The sequence below is a fragment of the Triturus cristatus genome, chromosome 5_1, assembly GCF_964204655.1.
Source record: "Triturus cristatus chromosome 5_1, aTriCri1.1, whole genome shotgun sequence".
Lineage (NCBI taxonomy): Eukaryota > Metazoa > Chordata > Amphibia > Caudata > Salamandridae > Triturus > Triturus cristatus.
This window is the reverse complement of record NC_140587.1, coordinates 514,789,056-514,807,851: the sequence shown is the minus strand read 5'-3', so window position 1 is coordinate 514,807,851 and position 18,796 is coordinate 514,789,056. Positions and strand designations below refer to the sequence as shown.

The 18,796-nt window shown below is 43.3% G+C and overlaps 1 protein-coding gene across 2 annotated transcripts in view; it reads left to right on the top strand.

The window, feature by feature from the left end:
* The window catches only part of LOC146831143 (dehydrogenase/reductase SDR family member 4-like), a 269,527-nt gene that overhangs the window by 162,378 nt on the left and 88,353 nt on the right, over window positions 1–18,796 (top strand). For both annotated transcript variants that reach the window (XM_085604108.1, XM_085604107.1), the window contains exons 4-6: window positions 1,082–1,183; window positions 1,979–2,049; window positions 5,997–6,048. In XM_085604108.1, the coding sequence (XP_085460234.1) occupies window positions 1,082–1,183; window positions 1,979–2,049; window positions 5,997–6,048 (225 nt within the window). The remainder of the gene's footprint in view (window positions 1–1,081; window positions 1,184–1,978; window positions 2,050–5,996; window positions 6,049–18,796) is intronic.

Here is an 18,796-nt window from a genome sequence, read left to right as displayed (position 1 = left end):
GAGGTTGTACATGTTTGTGCCCTTTTGGTAATTTTACAGGTAAAAATATTGGTTCCTTCCAAAATGTGTTGTGATATGTGTTTGAGATTGTTTTTTTTTTTTTTTTTTTTTTTGTGCTGCAAATTATGTTTTTCCAATATGTGAAGAAGTTTACGTTTGTTATGGTGTATGTGTTTTAACCATCCTGATGTTATGCATTGTCTAGAGTTTTATATATGTGTTCATATATATGTTTAAATATACATGTCTAACAGTTGTAATGTTTGTATGTCCTACCTACTGTAAAGGTTTTTATGTGTATATATATTCTTTTCAGCCCTGACGAAGTTCCGTAGGAACGAAACGCGTTGGCTGTGCCGTACTGTAAAAAGAAAATAAAGATTGTGTCACAAGACCGAAACTACGTAATTTGTGCTATATTGTGCACCGTCCTTATCTCTCAACTTTTTAATTATGTATGCTACTTTTTTTCTTGAGACTAGTTCCTGATCTTTTTATTACTTAAGCCCCTCTTCTTTCTCAAAAAATACCTTCTCAATCTTCAGGTCCTTGCTTTATCTTTTGATTCACCTCTCCTAAATATTTTGCTGGCATCCCCATCTTCACCATTCTTTTAATGTTTTCTTAGATTTCACTTTCTTCCTCTAACCTATGTTCCTCCTCTCTCTTATGTTCTCTCAATCTAGCTCCAGCTCTATTCTTTTCTCTCCTGTGTTTTTTCTTTCTCTTAATCTTTCTTTAACAATGGATTTTTACATGCTTGAAAATAAAACCTGGAAAAACCCCTCACACCTTGGGATCAGAGTGTAGATAATACCTCCTTTTCTGAGTTCTGGCCCTGGCAATGAGGCATAACACACATATTCAATATTGATTCCACCAAGATTAATGTTTTGGCTTTTATCATCCATTGTGGAGTGAGATAATCAAAGCACTACTACGAATATCAGTCCCTACAATTTTCAAATCTGGGGATACTAACCAACAGATAGTGCCCTGACTAAATCTCCAAGCATTGTGAAGGCTCTTGTTGCATGAAGGCACTTGTTGCATGTCTTATTGTTTTGATTCTCTGTTTGAGGCTCTGGAGTGGCAAGGCGGAATAGACTACATGATTTCCAATGCTGCAGTCAATCCATTTGTTGGAAATGTCTTGGATTCAACAGCTGAAATGTGGGACAAGGTAAGGCTGTGTCCTCTAGGGAAGATAAGAGGGCTGATATGGTGGGCATCCATTACACACTATTCAGCAGTAGGGAGTTTGAGAGCAATAGTTTGCTATCCATTCCTCAGGAACTATGCTACTTCAGCAGCACTCCATGTACTAGTTAACCGTATTCACTCTAAGAAGAGTACTTGGCTGTTCCTCTAATAAATGAAGGCGCTATACCCTGAAATACATTTTCACTTGATCTACAACAGCAAACAGGTCATATCAAGTTTACAAATAAGAAAAAAAAACCTTGCTCTTCACTCTTTAATTTACTGGGTCTGTTCTATGGGTTGTAGGTATACTGTACATGCGATAGCATCAAGAAACACAATAACAGTGTTGGTCTAAAAGCACTGCCAACCCAGATCAGCAGGGGTAACTTGAAGAAGAAGAATTGGCTTTGAGTGCATCTGGATTTTTTTTTTGTTGAGTTTTATATAGCACAAACTAGACCCGAAGGTATCAGAGCGCTTTACATGAGCACCAGTTATGTTACATTCATTTCTTGTTTGGCATGGGGAGATTAAGTGACTTGCCCAAAATCACAGAATGTTGAGCGTCCCTGCCGAACTTGAACCGGGTTCCCCAGCTCTGAGGTTGACCACCCTAGCTGTTAGGCCACATTCTATTGTTTTGTTTCAGTGGAATTCCCTGCCTCTACCTTTAATAGTCACTGTATGTGTATATCTCAAACATCAGGGGTTTTTATACTTTCAGGTCCTCTGTTTTCCTACATTAATCTTACCATTCTTTGAATTATTGCAGATTTTTGATGTGAATGTGAAGTCTACGTTCTTGATGGCAAAGTTATCGGTTCCTCACATGCAGAAGCGAGGGTGAGGAGAGCTCACAGTGCTTATGTTTATTTATTTACACAACTTAATTCCTGTTAGGACTTGTGAGAGTGAGTGGAGCATATACATAGAGCAGTTACCTACATGAGGGAAGAAAGAGTGTAAACCAGTTGTTCACTTTGTGATTTCTGGGACCTGGGAGCCTATTAGAAGCAATTGACCTCAACCTAATCAATTTCTTTGATTTGAACATCACGTAAAATACACAAAAATACTGACACAAAATGACATAAAAGACCTACACAAATTCTAAAATATAGTCTTAAATTCACAAAGAAAAATAAAATATAGAAAAATCGAATTTTAATGGGAAAGTTGGAGCTTTTCAAAATGTTGTTTTATTTCTAAAAAAAAAAAACAAAGCCACAGCTTAGACTTCAGCATATTACTAATCTTTTTGCCTCCTATCTTTTTATCGGTACATATTAGTGCTTCGATTAAATCCAACTGTTTGCTGTACCGGTGATGCCCCACAAATCAAACTAACAATACCAATTTAATAATTATCCTTCAATTTCAAATTCCGTCACAATTAATAGTGTAATATACAATTTTCAATTCAGTTTTTATGTGTAAATAATTTATTACTCAGCTAGTCATACTTTTCACAGTCACAGACTCCTAGAGGTCTGCAGACCACATGTAAAGAAGAATTAGTAAACAATAGATTAATGGTATACAATAGATGCATGCGTTCATGCAAATTACAACACATTCACAGAAGTGGATAGAACTGCATATTGAAAACAATGTAAGCCAAACTAGTTAAAATAGACAGGGTTACAATTATCATGAGTGCCCCATTAAGCTTAGGGCTCAATAAGCTCTTCTTTGAGTTTGTGCCTGAAGGTCCCAAAAGGAAGATTTTTACAGTGGCGGGGTGCCAGCAATGCAAATCTTCTGACACCAGTCCTGGATTTTTGCATAACAAGAATGTTTTCATATGTGAAGTGTTGAGGACCACATGGTTGATGCTTTTGTTTTTTAAATCTCAGCTTTGATTTATTTGAGAGTGAATCTTTCATTACACTTATAGATAAAGGAAGAAAATAATTAAATTGATTATTTCCTTACTGGGAGACAGTGTAGGCTCTTTAGTTGGGCTGCCACCAGTTGGTACTTCTCACACCCAAATAAGAGAATACTGGCCACAAGCTTTCTGTCCTTTTCTGGGATGCTGGAAGACTGTCTAAGGGGACTTGTATGGAAGTGTTTTTGATAATTTTTAGTTGTAATTGTTTTTTAACATTGTCCAATCTGAGAATTGAGGCAGAAGTCAGCATCACAGCTGGATCTTAGGTTTCTTGCATTAAACTTTTTGGTCAAATAAAGACTGGCATGTGGAGGAGGATGAGGTGGGGAGGTACATCCATTTGCTTGACAAGATGATGGGTGCCTAGGATGATTTTTGAGCTATTCAGTTTGAAGCTATTGTATTGTATGCCCTGTTGTCATTTGTGAATGCTTCCAAAAGATACTGTGGTTGGCAGCCTTCGTGAAGTTGGAGAAGTCATCCACTAACATGCAAATAAATAATGAAGTAGCTATTGTCTTTACTGAGTGGAAGAGAGTGAGAATGGTGGAGTTTCTCTTCTTCTCATGTTTGAATGGAAGAGAAGTGAAGGAGCAGTGGTGAGAACTAATCTGATCAGATGATTGAGATTAGTGGTAAATTGTTGATGACTTAAATGCCATGTAGAATGATGATGTCTAGGCAATGGTCTTTGATATGTAAGCAACTTGTTGACAGGATTGTCATGTTCAAGGAATTATCCTCCTGCCAGATGTGGAAATCACAACCAGTGAGGAGGTGATTTGATGTGAGAAAGAGTTGCTAGATGAAGGACTAGAAACATTTCAGCTTGGTGGTCAGCAGTGGCAGAGAATATTGTATTCAGTGTTGGGAGCGGTCTTGGTGCTGAGTCAAATGAATTTGTGTTGATGTGTTGTTAAACTTTAGAGCAGTGATGATTAGGGTGTCTAGTTTGCTGCAGTTGATAAGGCCATGCATATCATGGGCATGCTTGAGAGGTTTCCTGGTATATCATTAGGAAACAGCATAGTGCCCGTTTTTCATGGTTATAACGGGTTTGCATCGTGTGCAATTTACATTGGGCTGAGTATTGAGGACACTGAAGGTAGTAGAGCGTTTCTTCATTCGATAGAGTTGGCTGCATTTCAGTTTTGCAGGACACTCTGGACCTGGAGACTTCTGTGCTTGAGGTGCTATAATGACACTTTGTTGAGCAAGAGAAATGTGTGGCAGGTCGAATGTTTAAGCAACAACCCTCTCTTTAGCCGATTTGAAATCGGCAGAGAAGTGTGAAAAGAATTGAAGCATAGGGCAAGGGAGGTCTCAGAGAATGACAATTGATAGAATTAATAAAACAATCAACAAATTAATGAAAGCTCATCAGTGAGACACTGATTTGTGTGAAGATGTATAATAGAGGACGTAGTTTGCAATGCATGATTGCTAGCCAAAGTGCAGTGCACATTCAAGTTGAGGTGAATGAAATATTACCGATAGCTAGGGTCCATTGAGTGACTCCTGGTCTTGGAATAATGAGTGAAGCAATCAAGGAGAAAGGCGGCATACAGAGTGGCTGGCAGTCTCTTGACAGGCCTGGCTGGTGGGCTCGTCACGAATAGGACGGAGGCTCATAGAGGTAGAACTAGCAGCAAATTCTCTGCAAACTGCAGTATCCACAAAGAGGTGTGGTGAACAGAATGGATGCAGCGGAGCAGAACTGATCTCAGTATTATGCCTTCTAAATTTGAGGGTTCTTGATAACATCATACTGGATATAGGGAGATGGAGAACAGCTGGGAGTGTCTCGCGAGAAAGCTGGACTGGGGGTTGACAGCTTTTTTGCATATCCCGTCAGAAAATGAGGTCTCTTTTTCAGCATATCCAAAGTCAAACGAGCAGTCGAGTTATATGATTAACAAACCAAAAATAAGCGGAGGAAACATTCTGATCAAACTTTAAAATGGCGGCTATAAAATATTTTAGTGATAGCATCAAAGCTCGGGGAAGTCGTAAACGGCTACTTTCAATATATTCCTATATGTTATTAATTGGCATTGCAGATTAACAAATTTGACACAGTCACAAAAAAGTAATGCATTTACTCCCATAGAGGCATTGTTATGAGTTGGTGTAGATTTACTAGTTTTCTGGAATTCACAGACATGGCCAGAAGTGCTCATCGAAAGCCATGCCAGTCTCAGGTTTCCAGGCGTACTACTGGGAATGTCATCATTTGATATTTTTTCACAAGTTATTTATTCTAATATCAGCAAGGATTATGTGACGTTGGAAAACTTATACGTTTGTGGGAGTTCATAAAGTTTTGGCCAACATTCTGTGTAGTGTGTGGTGTTTGCAACTCTACAATTGCGTGCAGTGTTGGCAAATAATTATGCTGGGTTAAATGTATTTACAAGTTTTAGGTTTCCTTTTGTGAATACCCGACAGGTGTAAGTGGAGCCATGTTTGACTGTTTACGGTAGACAATGACTGTGTGTTAGGAGTATTCTCTTTACAAATCCCTTTTAACATTCCAAAGTGGTTTGATAGAGAGCGGGAATTGAGGGGATGAGGGCTGTGGTTAGTTGTGATTCTCTTTTAGCACATGACAGTGTCCACTAGGCTCCAGGAGTGAGGGAATTGCTGGAAGGAGCACAAGACTTCCAGGCTGGCCTCGGTTCAGCAGGCCTACACTGCCTCAGAGAGAGGGAAGAGGCCAGAAGAGCACCAGTAGTAGTGAGTGCTTACAAAGAGATAAACTGTCCCCATTTCCAGTACGAGACCCGGTACAGTGAGAATGAGGTGGGGCAATGCAAAAATGAAACGTTTGTTTGTACAATATTTGTTGATCTTCTCACACTCCTTAATGAAACTTTGTCTTTTTTTCTTATTGCAGGAGAGGGTCGATTGTGTTTTCCTCTTCTATATCTGGGTACAGTCCACTGTTGGTTAGTATTTTTCGTTAACCTTGTTAGTGCAAGAACATTGTTCACCCTCTTAAGCCAGTCTCAACTGTCGAAGCAGCATTACCAGTGTCATATTCTATGCTCAACACCACCTCAGAATCACTCCACTATCTTGTGAGAGGCTGTAAAGCAAAACACCTTTAGATTTACTGCTTCAGTAGCTTCTTGTTTCCAGGAGAGTGTGTGTCGTAGCAACTGGCCCTGTGTTCAGCATGGCTGCAGGAATGTAAATGTCAAGGTACTTATAGAGCGCACTGTCACCAGACGGACACCTTGCGGTGTCGCCTTTGAGGTTTCCTGGCGCTGATACTCATACCGCTGTGGAACCCCTCCTGGCTTTCCCTGTGAAGTGTCCACTCCTGGGCACCCCCAGGGTGAAGCCAGGCATCCTTAGCGCTGTTGGGGCCGGTGTGGAGGCTAAGCAAGCTATTGCCCAGAGTTGCAGCGTGGGGCCCGTGATTAGAATAGGCACCGAGGCGAGAATAGACAGGTCCGAGGAAATTAAGCCCGAGCCCCGCCGAGGCGGGAATCGAACCCTGGTCCCTGGCCAGAACTCTGCTTTAGGGTCTGCCGCTCTAACCATTGAGCCACGCTCCTCCACCTGCATTGTTGATGGTCACCAGCTTCAATGGGCTTTGCATGTTTCTTGTTTGTGTTGTCGTTGTAGTCCAGTTTTCAGCACTGTCAAAGATTGCTGGCAAACAAAATGATCAAAGCAGAAATAGTCATCTTACATGGAGGCCCCATCCAGAAAGAATGCTCCATCTCTGCCCAAAACCAGCATGATGACCAGAATAATTTAAAAGAGAAATTCTGCTTTGATTGTACGGTTGCTGCACTGTCCAATGATGCTTGCACAAGGAAACTACAAGGAAAAACTAGAGGACTGACTCTGGGAGATCCAACCCTACCACCACAAAAACTGTTTCTCTGCCCTTCTAGGGAGGTGGAGATGGGGTTGACACCAGCGAGTTGATCCTCCACCCTTCCTCACTGTATAGATCCATGCACCAAAGGCACAGTGGTTGAGCCTATTTATGAGCCACAGGACTTTAGTGATAACTGATCCTGTGAGGCCCCTAACCTGGCAGAAATCTCTGTCAGGAGAGAAAACGAGATCACCGCAGTGTCCTTGATACAGCATGCACAGCGATGCCTAAGGCTTCCATGTACACAAATGTTTAAGCAATTTCACAAAAGTCCATAACAACAATCAATGCTTCATAGTACATCGATTGCAGTTTATTAAGTAGCCTGTAGGATTTATGTCTGGTTTACAATTGTTAGATCACATTTGCTGACAAAGAGAATATCATTAACAAGAAGAGAATTTCCATCAATGTTGCTCAAAAAACCCAATGCGTTTCGGGTGGGAATCACCATTCATCAGGGGTAACTAAAATTTAAGAAAAAATCACTGATGGCATATGTAAAATAATGTCATACGTTCAAACACAACCGGCAGACAGGGAAACGAAGGAAAATAAAACACATCCAATATTTCAGCATGTACAAAAGACCATCACCTCGGTGATGCCACCTCAATGCGTTACCGACAAAGATTTATGCAGACTAATGTTCCATTATCAAACAATATACTATCTGTAATCTAAGCATATAAAATGAGCTCATGTTACAGTGAAAAACAAATGTACTGATAGCGACATGTGTGAGACGGAGGCTGGCAAGAAAAACAAGTCCCAACATGCATCTGCGCTGGTAAAAAAAGGGGGAAAATAAACATTAACCATGCTCCCACCATCAAGTACAATCTCCACCATGTGCACAAAGACTGTTCCCAGAAGGTACTAAATATGTGGCTCACCTCAGTACAGCTCCTAAGGATAAAGATCAAGCCTGACAGATGTGGTGAATCGGGAGACAGCATAGGTGCCCGAGCATTGAGGTGTATCAGTGCGATAAATCGAATGCACAAGAAAGCTACAAAAAGAGTTCAAAAGCCGTACATTTAGGACATTGTAAGGGGGGTTTGGGTGGCAGCTGACCTGAAGGAAGTCTGCCGCCGGGCAGATTGGGAGGATGGTGCAGTTCAGTGACTACCATTTTGTGTTGGGCTACTTTATAGAACAAAAATAGCCTAGCACATAAATGTATAGGTTGGTTCGGGCTATCAGCCACCATTCTAGGTTTAGGTGACCTGGTGGCTGTTAGTCTGTATTTAGTGTTAATTTTGTCCCGCCCTCCCATCTCTTTAATTAGGGATTCGGGGGGGAGGGGGCTAAAACATTGTTTAGGGGTTTTAAAGACGGTGGTTGAAACAGATGTGCAGAGGCAAGGGTTACGTACACCATCACTTGAAACAGGTGCTCCAGGGGGCATGAAAAGATTGACAGGAGTTTGCAGAAGTCGTTTGGCGTTGCCAGTTAGGGAACCATGTACAAGGGGAGGTAGGCAGGTAGTTAAAGGGTCAGTTTAGGACATTTGGTTACTTACAGGTTCATATAGATACTCATAGGATGTAGGGGGCATTGAAAGTGGAAATGTTGAAATGCAATACAGTTAATGAGTTAGCTACAGGGTGGGTATGTAGGGGGATCGTAGGGGTGGGATAGGGGCTAGTTCACTGAATGTATAGTGAGGTCTTAGTTTTGTAAGGCAGTTGGCCAGGATAGGTTGTGATGTGCACCTTTTTCAATAAAGAGCCCTTTCAACACACAAAATTGGTCAGTGTTTGTCTGCACCCCTCGCTCCCAAAGGCGCGCACCACACCCACTTGTTTGCATCATAAAAACCGACCATGATAAAATAACTGCAGGTCGAGAAGAAACAAAAGACATGCAAGTGATGAAAACAAAACTATCAATGTTAACGGCTTGGCGCTTCTTGTTAAAAAATCGATTATATCATCCAAATGCCATTCGAAACACAATAGTAACAATGGGTCTTGTCCAAGCTTATTGCACCTGCATTAAGCTGCCCTAATGACAGAAATGGGGAATACAATCAGCAAAATGTGTAGAAAAGATGTAGCGCAATTTAGTTTTCCAAATAGTATTGCAAATCACAGTGCATGTATATGAGCATCCGGCACCAGCACATGTATAAGTGTCACAGAAACATGCCATAAAGCAATAGAAATCAGTGCACAGGTCCAGCGATTACATTGATATCATGTGTGTTTCAAATGGCTAAACAACAGAATCTTAAGGATGATGGAAAACTCATTGTGAACATGATCAGAAGTATGTATCATGTACAACAAATGCTGGGAGGTGCGTGTGTGCAACGAAAATCAAGATGGATATGAATGTATTTTCTTTGTGGAAACTTCTAGTAACCATTAGCGGTGAATGAGTGGAACATGCAAGATGGGTGGCCTAGTTCACAGTAAGGGAGATGTTTGTAGTAGAAAATATTTTTTTAAGAAAGCATGCCAGTTCCATCTTATCGTTGAGACCCATTGGGATAAGTGTGTTCCCATACTTGAGCCAGTATGTCTCACGATGCAATAAACGTTTCCATGTGTTAATTTTTGGAATCTCGGGCATGGTTTCCATTACTATAAATCTGAGTTGTGCAATATTGTGATTGTTGTCCATCCAATGATCCACAAGAGACGAGTTCCTATTCTTAAGCCTTATCATGCTTATATGCTCATTTGATGCACACCTTGACTTGCCTCTCTCTTTTGCCCACATAAAGTAATCCACATTGACATTTGATGGCATACACAACCACTGTTTTCCAGTTTGGGGGTGAGAAATGGTGTTGCCTACAATGACATTGTCACAGTGGATACAATTGGAACCTCTCCCCATATCTTTTGATGTGTTGTCATGCTTCTGTGCCAGTGATGACAATAACACTTTCAAATTCCAGGTGCGTGAGTACTCAAAGTGGGGTTTATTCAAGAAAAGACTCTTAAAATCTGATTCTGTTCACAGAAGCTCCTAACAATGTAAAATCATCCATTTGATCACATTAGATTGAGTTGAAAATGTAGACACAAATACTTCCCATGTTGGTTTCACAGCTTGTTTTTGAGTAGTAGTGTTGGACGATCCAGACTGGATGTTCGATGTAGAGCAGTGTCCAGTGCAATTTCAGGATACCTGCGTTTGGAAAATTGATGTTTAAACTGCGAAAATATCCGTCTGCTGACATTCTCATCAGATGTTTTCCATTTTACATGAATTAATTGCAAGAATGGTAAGTGTCATTTCAGCAAGTGAGGATGAAAGCTGTTGTAGAATAACATATTGTTACGGTGTATGGGCTTCTTGAAGATGTTGCTAGAAAGGGCCATGGGTGTAAGCTCAAGTTCAACATCCAAATGAGTGATGTGAGTCTTGTGAAAGGAGTAAGTGAGGTGAATCCTCAGATTCTTAGAGTTGAGATCCAATATCTGCTGCTCAAGTAGATGCTTGCTGCCTTGCCAAATCAAAAATATATTGTCGATGTACAGTCAGTACATGATGAGGTGGGTGTGCCGAGTATCAGAGTGATAGATAAAGCTGTCCTCAAATTTAGACATAAAGATGTTGGCATAACTGGGTGCCGCAGAAGCACCTATGGATGTGCCACTCTTCTTGAGATAAAAAGTATCTTTCCATATGAAATAGCTGTGAAACAAGCAGAAATGCAATACTTCTAAAAGAAAAACCTTGCTGGAACGTATATCATCTGAGTTGACCATTGCCCATTCCACAGCCTCAAAACATTCTTTGTGAGGTATAGATGTATACAGAGAGACGACATCTATGGTACAGAGCTACAATTCCTTCATTGTCAGTAAACTGAAAATGCACAAGTTGCTTCAAAAAACCTGTGGTGTCTTAAACGTAAGAATGGCAGTTTTCGACAAAAAGTTGTAGAAATGTGTCACGATATCTGCCAAGGGGTTCATGGATAGACACACACCCAGAAGCAATGGGTCTAAACGAAGGATCACAGATGCTTTTGTGTATTTTTTGCAACATATAAAGGTGAGGTCTTCATGGAAAATCTGTTTTCGAATATCACCTGGCATTTTCACTGATCCACTCCAATTTCAAAGCTCTATCAAGAATCTGTTTTAGGGTAACCATGAATGTGAGGATTGGGTCATTCTCCAATGGCATATAAGCATGTTCATCAGAGACATGCAGCATGACTTTGTTCTCATAAAAACTGTGATCCATTACCAATATGGCAGTTCGGGCTGGACTGTTCCCATGAGGCACAGGGTCAGACTGATTTGCATATGGCCATGTCTGAACTGGGGTGGCAGAGTGGGCTAAAGAACGGTGATGGATCAAACCCAGATCTGTTGTCTGGGTGTGAGTGTTTGATTGGTTCTGATGCTCCGTCCATCACCACCCCCTTTTGTACCGCTTTGTTTGCCATAAGTTGGCAGGGTATGCTCAGACGTGAGTTCCTTGCTCACTTTGCCACTGGATTCAAGCAAGCCTGGCTGAAGACGGCTGAAATGCCAGAAACCGGTCCTAGGAAGCTTGTTTCCGGTCCAGGGAAGGCATGGCTTGGCAGTTTGGGCTGGACTGTTCCCATGAGGCACAGGGTCAGACTGATTTGCATATGGCCATGTCTGAACTGGGGTGGCAGAGTGGGCTAAAGAACGGTGATGGATCAAACCCAGATCTGTTGACTGGGTGTGAGTGTTTGATTGGTTCTGATGCTCCGTCCATCACCACCCCCTTTTGTATCGCTTTGTTCGCCATAAGTTGGCAGGGTATGCTCAGACGTGAGTCCCTCGCTCACTTTGCCACTGGATTTAAGCAAGCCTGGCTGAAGACGGCTGAAAAGCCAGAAACCGGTCCTAGGAAGCTTGTTTCCGGTCCAGGGAAGGCATGGCTTGGCAGTTCGGGCTGGACTGTTCCCATGAGGCACAGGGTCAGACTGATTTGCATATGGCCATGTCTGAACTGGGGTGGCAGAGTGGGCTAAAGAACGGTGATGGATCAAACCCAGATCTGTTGACTGGGTGTGAGTGTTTGATTGGTTCTGATGCTCCGTCCATCACCACCCCCTTTTGTACCGCTTTGTTCGCCATAAGTTGGCAGGGTATGCTCAGACGTGAGTCCCTTGCTCACTTTGCCACTGGATTCAAGCAAGCCTGGCTGAAGACGGCTGAAATGCCAGAAACCGGTCCTAGGAAGCTTGTTTCCGGTCCAGGGAAGGCATGGCTTGGCAGTTCGGGCTGGACTGTTCCCATGAGGCACAGGATCAGACTGATTTGCATATGGCCATGTCTGAACTGGGGTGGCAGAGTGGGCTAAAGAACGATGATGGATCAAACCCAGATCTGTTGTCTGGGTGTCAGTGTTTGATTGGTTCTGATGCTCCGTCCATCACCACCCCCTTTTGTACCGCTTTGTTCGCCATAAGTTGGCAGGGTATGCTCAGATGTGAGTCCCTTGCTCACTTTGCCACTGGATTCAAGCAAGCCTGGCTGAAGACGGCTGAAATGCCAGAAACCGGTCCTAGGAAGCTTGTTTCCGGTCCAGGGAAGGCATGGCTTGGCAGTTCGGGCTGGACTGTTCCCATGAGGCACAGGGTCAGACTGATTTGAATATGGCCATGTCTGAACTGGGGTGGCATAGTGGGCTAAAGAACGGTGATGGATCAAACCCAGATCTGTTGTCTGGGTGTGAGTGTTTGATTGGTTCTGATGCTCCGTCCATCACCACCCCCTTTTGTACCGATTTGTTCGCCATAAGTTGGCAGGGTATGCTCAGACGTGAGTCCCTTGCTCACTTTGCCACTGGATTCAAGCAAGCCTGGCTGAAGATGGCTGAAATGCCAGAAACCGGTCCTAGGAAGCTTGTTTCCGGTCCAGGGAAGGCATGGCTTGGCAGTTCGGGCTGGACTGTTCCCATGAGGCACAGGGTCAGACTGATTTGCATATGGCCATGTCTGAACTGGGGTGGCAGAGTGGGCTAAAGAACGGTGATGGATCAAACCCAGATCTGTTGACTGGGTGTGAGTGTTTGATTGGTTCTGATGCTCCGTCCATCACCACCCCCTTTTGTATCGCTTTTTTTTTTTTTTTTGCAGAGTTTTATATAGCGCGAACTTGACCCGAATCCAATCAGGTATCAGAGCGCTTTACATAGCACCAGTTACGTTACATGAGGACACACATTCATTTTTTGTTAGGCACGGGGAGATTAAGTGATTTGCCCAGAATCACAGGATGTTCAGCGTCACTACCGAGACTCGAACCCAGTTCCCCAGGTCTGAGGTCGAGCGCCCTAGCCGTTAGGCCAACTCCTCTCCCTTCTCCTTTGTTCGCCATAAGTTGGCAGGGTATGCTCAGACGTGAGTCCCTTGCTCACTTTGCCACTGGATTCAAGCAAGCCTGGCTGAAGACGGCTGAAATGCCAGAAACCGGTCCTAGGAGGCTTGTTTCTGGTCCATGGAAGGCATGGCATGGCAGTTCGGGCTGGACTGTTCCCATGAGGCACAGGGTCAGACTGATTTGCATATGGCCATGTCTGAACAGGGGTGGCAGAGTGGGCTAAAGAACGGTGATGGATCAAACACAGATCTGTTGACTGGGTGTGAGTGTTTGATTGGTTCTGATGCTCCGTCCATCACCACCCCCTTTTGTACCGCTTTGTTCGCCATAAGTTGGCAGGGTATGCTCAGACGTGAGTCCCTTGCTCACTTTGCCACTGGATTCAAGCAGGCCTGGCTGAAGACGGCTGAAATGCCAGAAACCGGTCCTAGGAAGCTTGTTTCCAGTCCAGGGAAGGCATGGCTTGGCAGTTCGGGCTGGACTGTTCCCATGAGGCACAGGGTCAGACTGATTTACATATGGCCATGTCTGAACTGGGGTGGCAGAGTGGGCTAAAGAACGGTGATGGATCAAACCCAGATCTGTTGACTGGGTGTGAGTGTTTGATTGGTTCTGATGCTCCGTCCATCACCACCCCCTTTTGTACCCATTACCAATAAGGCACCAGCCTTATCTGCCGACTGTAATGCCAAGTCTCTGATTTGAGCAAGTGAAATGAGTTCGTCATACTCCAGTTTGGAGTTTTTCTTAAAATTGGAGCCACAAAAGTTAATCTGCTGGAAATCTTTTTTTTCACCAATGTCTCGAACATGTCGAGGGTTTTATGAGATGTGGGTACTGATTAAGGACTTTTAGGCTTGAACTCAAGGTATTCAGGATCCTGACATGCCAAAGCCGGGTATTTCAAACTGTCAAAAATATTGAGTAATCATACTTTGTGCATACATTTGAAAAGAGACTCTTAAGTTTCCAACAAGTTAGTTTAGTGTTTCGGAACAAATGACATGCCCTTGTTGAGGACTGCTTATTATTATTGCTTAATTCTTGTAGAGCTGCATGGCTACCCACATGGTTCCCCAAAATAACCAGGTTTTGAGCTCTATCCGAAAGGTGAGCAGAGCGGTGCAGCATCGCAGAGATTCCGAGAATGCATTTCAGAGCTTTGGTCCCAAAAGAGCAAAAGAGTGACCGACCATTCGGGTGCACCTGACTCTAGGAACAGTAAACAGAGATTGAATGCTGGAAGGTTGAGTATGGGGGGATTGTAGGGAGAGGCAAGGTTTGTCAAGTACTGTGGCCTTGAAAGTGATACGCTTGTCCACGGTGAGCCAGTGGAGATCATGAAGAAGGCCAGATGCACAGGAGTGTTTAGGAAGCCAGAACAGGAGCATGGCTGCAGAGTCCTGCACCACTTGAAGCCGTCGGATCACAGACTTGTCTGCTCCTAGATTTCAGATGTTACCATAGTCTAACCTGGACAGAATCAAATTCTGGATGACGGTTCTTTGAGCAGCAATGGGAAGCATCCACAAGATCTTTCTAAGCAACCTCATAGTGGCAAAACACGTGGAGGCCACCATGGCAGCCTGAGGCTTCATGGACGGAGTGGAGTCTAGCCAAAAATCAAGTTTTTTCACCTTGTCAGCAAGGACGAGAAAGGCCCCCATCAAGGCAGGCCAGTTCTGAGGGCCCCAGAGCTGAGGGTTCTTACCCAGAACCATGACCTTAGTCTTGTGATGAGTCCATTTTAGAAAGTTAGAATTCATCCAAGTGGAGACAAGGCAGAGGCAGGAGGGGTGGAGAAAATAATCTGGGTATTGTCCATGTTTGAGAAAAGAGAAAGGTCTCAGCTTTCCACTAAGTCCACCAAGGAGCGGGCATATATATTGAAAAGCAAAGGGCTGAGGGCGTATCACTGCAGGACACCAGAAACAAGCAAGTGCGTGCTAGAAACTACATTTAACGAGAGGACCTCAAACGTACTATCCGTCAGGAAGGACGAAAGCCACGCCAGAGTAGAGCCATGAAGACCCATGAGTGTCAGGCTTTTGAATTAACTTGTGAGTAAACTGGATCACTGCAGTGTCCTAGATACAGCACACACAGCGATGCCCTAAGGCTTACATGTACACATATTTTTAAGCAATTTCACAAAAATCCCAAACCATAATCAGTGCTTTCTGATATTCTGTCTACCAGATCATTAGCAGATCTTTTCTTCTTCACCTTGTCAGCAGGGACGGGAAAGGCCCCCAGAAAGGCAGGCCTGTTCTGAGATCCCCAGAGCTGAGGGTTCTTACCCAGAGCCATGACCTCAGTCTTGTCACGAGTCCATTTTAGAGAGCTGGAATTCATTAAAGTGGAGACAAGGCAGAGGCAAGGGTTAAGATCTTCAGGGGTGGAATCTTGCTCCGAAGTCAGAGGGAAAATAATCTGGGTATTGTCCATGTATGAGAATAGAGTAATGCCTCAGCTTTCCACTAAGTCCACCAAGGGGCGGACATAGATACTAAAAAGCAAAGGGCTGAGGGCGGATCCCTGCAGGACACCAGAAATAAGCAAGTGTGAGCTAGGAACGACATTTGACGAGAAGACCTCAAACATACAATCCGTCAGGAAGGAGGAAAGCCAGGCCAGAGTAGAGCCCTGAAGACCTATGAGTGTCAGGCTTTTGATAAGGGTGTAATGAGACACAGTGCCAAAAGCTGCTCTGAGAATCAGCGCAGCAGTGCCACCCATGTCCAGGAGCCGTCTGAGGTGTTTTATAACTCCCATGGGGTTGATTCCTATTTATGCCCAGCTCTAAATCCTCACCGGAAGGGATAAACGGTATTCTGCGGTTCCATAAAAGAAGTAGGATTGGTGTTAACGTACTTCTCCAATATCTTAAAGCGAGTGGGCAAAAGAGAGATAGGCCTAAAATTGTACAAGTTAGATGGGTCTAGATGGGGTCTTTTTTAGCTGAGGGAGAACCATGGTGTGCTTCCAGGCTTTGGATAAGGAACCCTCCTGCAGAGGAGAGTTCAGAAGTTCGACCAGCAGGGACAGGTGATGAGGACTCAGGGTACACATTTTGGTAGGGGGAAGGGGATAGAGTGGGGAGCTGGATTTAAAAGAATGTAATAATTTCCAGAAATTTACCGAGTCTAGGGGAGGCAATTAGTGTAGTTGGGCCGGTGTCTGGCGTGTAGCCGGTTGACTAACTTCCTTAGACAAAGAGGGGGTGGAGTTAGAGGGTGAAGTGTAGCTCTTATGTCTGCATGGTGGTAAGACTAGTGGAAGATATGTTGATTATTAATATCTCGTCTGGCTCCTGGTTTTCACCCCTTTTTTTCTATGGCCATGTCCCCTGCGGGTTTTGCCATGCTCATGTTGTCGTGGCTGGTGTAAGCTATCGGGGTGTCGTTAGACAACATATTCGTTGACAAAAAAGAGACCCTGGCTGCGGAAATATCTGCTGCTGGTGTCATTTGTTTTTCAGCCAGAAAAATACTAGAGGTGATCGTTGGACGATTAGGCTGAACGTCACTATTGGTAGCATTACTCTCCTCAGATGAGGTGGTGGTTGACTTCCTGAACACATGCTTTTGAGCGTACACCTCAGCCCAAGCTTATACTTGGTCGACCTTGTAAACAACAGTGTCTCTTTTAAACTCGCGAATCTTGTGTTCGTGGATTTCCTTGGCATAAGTATCAAGTTTTGAGTTGATATAATTAAGAGATGTTTGCCAACTTTCATCTTCCACTCTCTTCTCCAGATTGCTTTTTAAATCATGAATCTATGCTTCATTTCCCTTCAGAATAAGAGACAGTTCTTCAATGTACAACAAAATGAGGTCTATAAAACACTTCTTCAAAATGGTGTACCATTTGGCCATGAACTTATTGTTAAGTTTAAACAGCATGGGTTTAATGGGCAAGTATAAACCCCTCAGGATCCTCTTTACTTTATGGTATTTGCTCAAGGTAGTTGTGTGTAAACGCTGGTTGATTTACTTTTGCATAAGCCATTCAGGTTGTCTGATTTATTGTGTGGTCTAACCAGATGATGTGCTGAATGATCTGACCTCCTGAATAAGTATGTAAATATCAGAGGACTCTTCAGAAGTGTAGGCTTTAGTCTCTGCTTAGTTGTCAGTTATATGAGATATATCTTCAAATGACATGTTGAATGATGCAAAACCAACAGTGTGAGGAGGAAAACCATTATAACTAGTACAATGGTTGTGATGCACTCAAATAAAACAAATTTGACCTGTTCATACAAATGAATTCAAACTCAAATGGCAGTTCTGAAGCGAGCCCTGCCCAAACCCATGAATTAACTTGTGAGTAAACTTGACCACTGCAGGGTCCTAGATACAGCACACACAGCGATGCCCTAAGGCTTACATGTACACAAATTTTTAAGCAATTTCACAAAAATCCAAAACAATAATCAATGCTTTATGATACTCTGCCTACCAGATCAATAGCAGATCTTTTCTTCTCTTCTATTCAATGGCAGGAAAGGTCATCTCTACTTGGAGAACTGCCACCCACGCATGATGTTCAACTACATGCAACTGGTCTGATGAACAGAATATCCTAGATAAGCAACTATGCTCTGATCTGCTTTGATGATACAACATCATCATTATCAGACAGAATATGAGCAGTCTGACCTTGTACACAACCACAAAGAGCTGCTTCAGCAGGTGAAGCCCTCGCCAAAACATGCCACACCCCCACTCATCTCATACAAACCCTCTGAGTACTACTTTGACTACCACAAGTATAGTGATTTGGCCAGATGTGAGCAACTGCAAGGGGCAGCAAGTGTGCTAGTGGGCGAGCATTATGCTAGAGTGCTCAACTGCAGTCAGACTGAACAGGCACTCAAGCAGTGTTTAAGCTATCAACAGTAGAGGAAGAATATAAGTGTGTCCCTGCAAGACTCCATGCCAGCAGGCAATGTTGATCCTGACCTTACGACAAAAGGAGTACTGGAGGAAAATATTGGAGGTCAAGAGATATAGCATTTTTGTGCCCAGACCTTTGTTCACAGCAGTGATGTGATGATGGGAAAAATAGGTGTGGATGCATCAAAAACTGCTTGTGAAACTCCCTCGAAATTCCTTCTCCTCACTTGACACGGTTCTCAACGTTACCATCCCACCAGGACAGGATGCAACCTGCCCAAGTACATAGTCACCGCTCACATTTCTCAAGTAATTGGGTGACTGCTGACAACTATGTTATATGAAGTGGTCCTACACTACCTCCTTCGACTGCACTGTTAATGTATGGACCTCCTCCAGACAAATCAAAAATTGACATTACATTACCAAGAACTTGCTTGTTTCCATTTAAGAACCATGAGCTGCATCCATTCTCAGATCTCTCTATATGGATCCCATTATTCAAACTTTCTGCCCCTTGAAATCTGATACTGCCCCCAACTCTTATTTCAAAATTACCCTGAACTGCCAC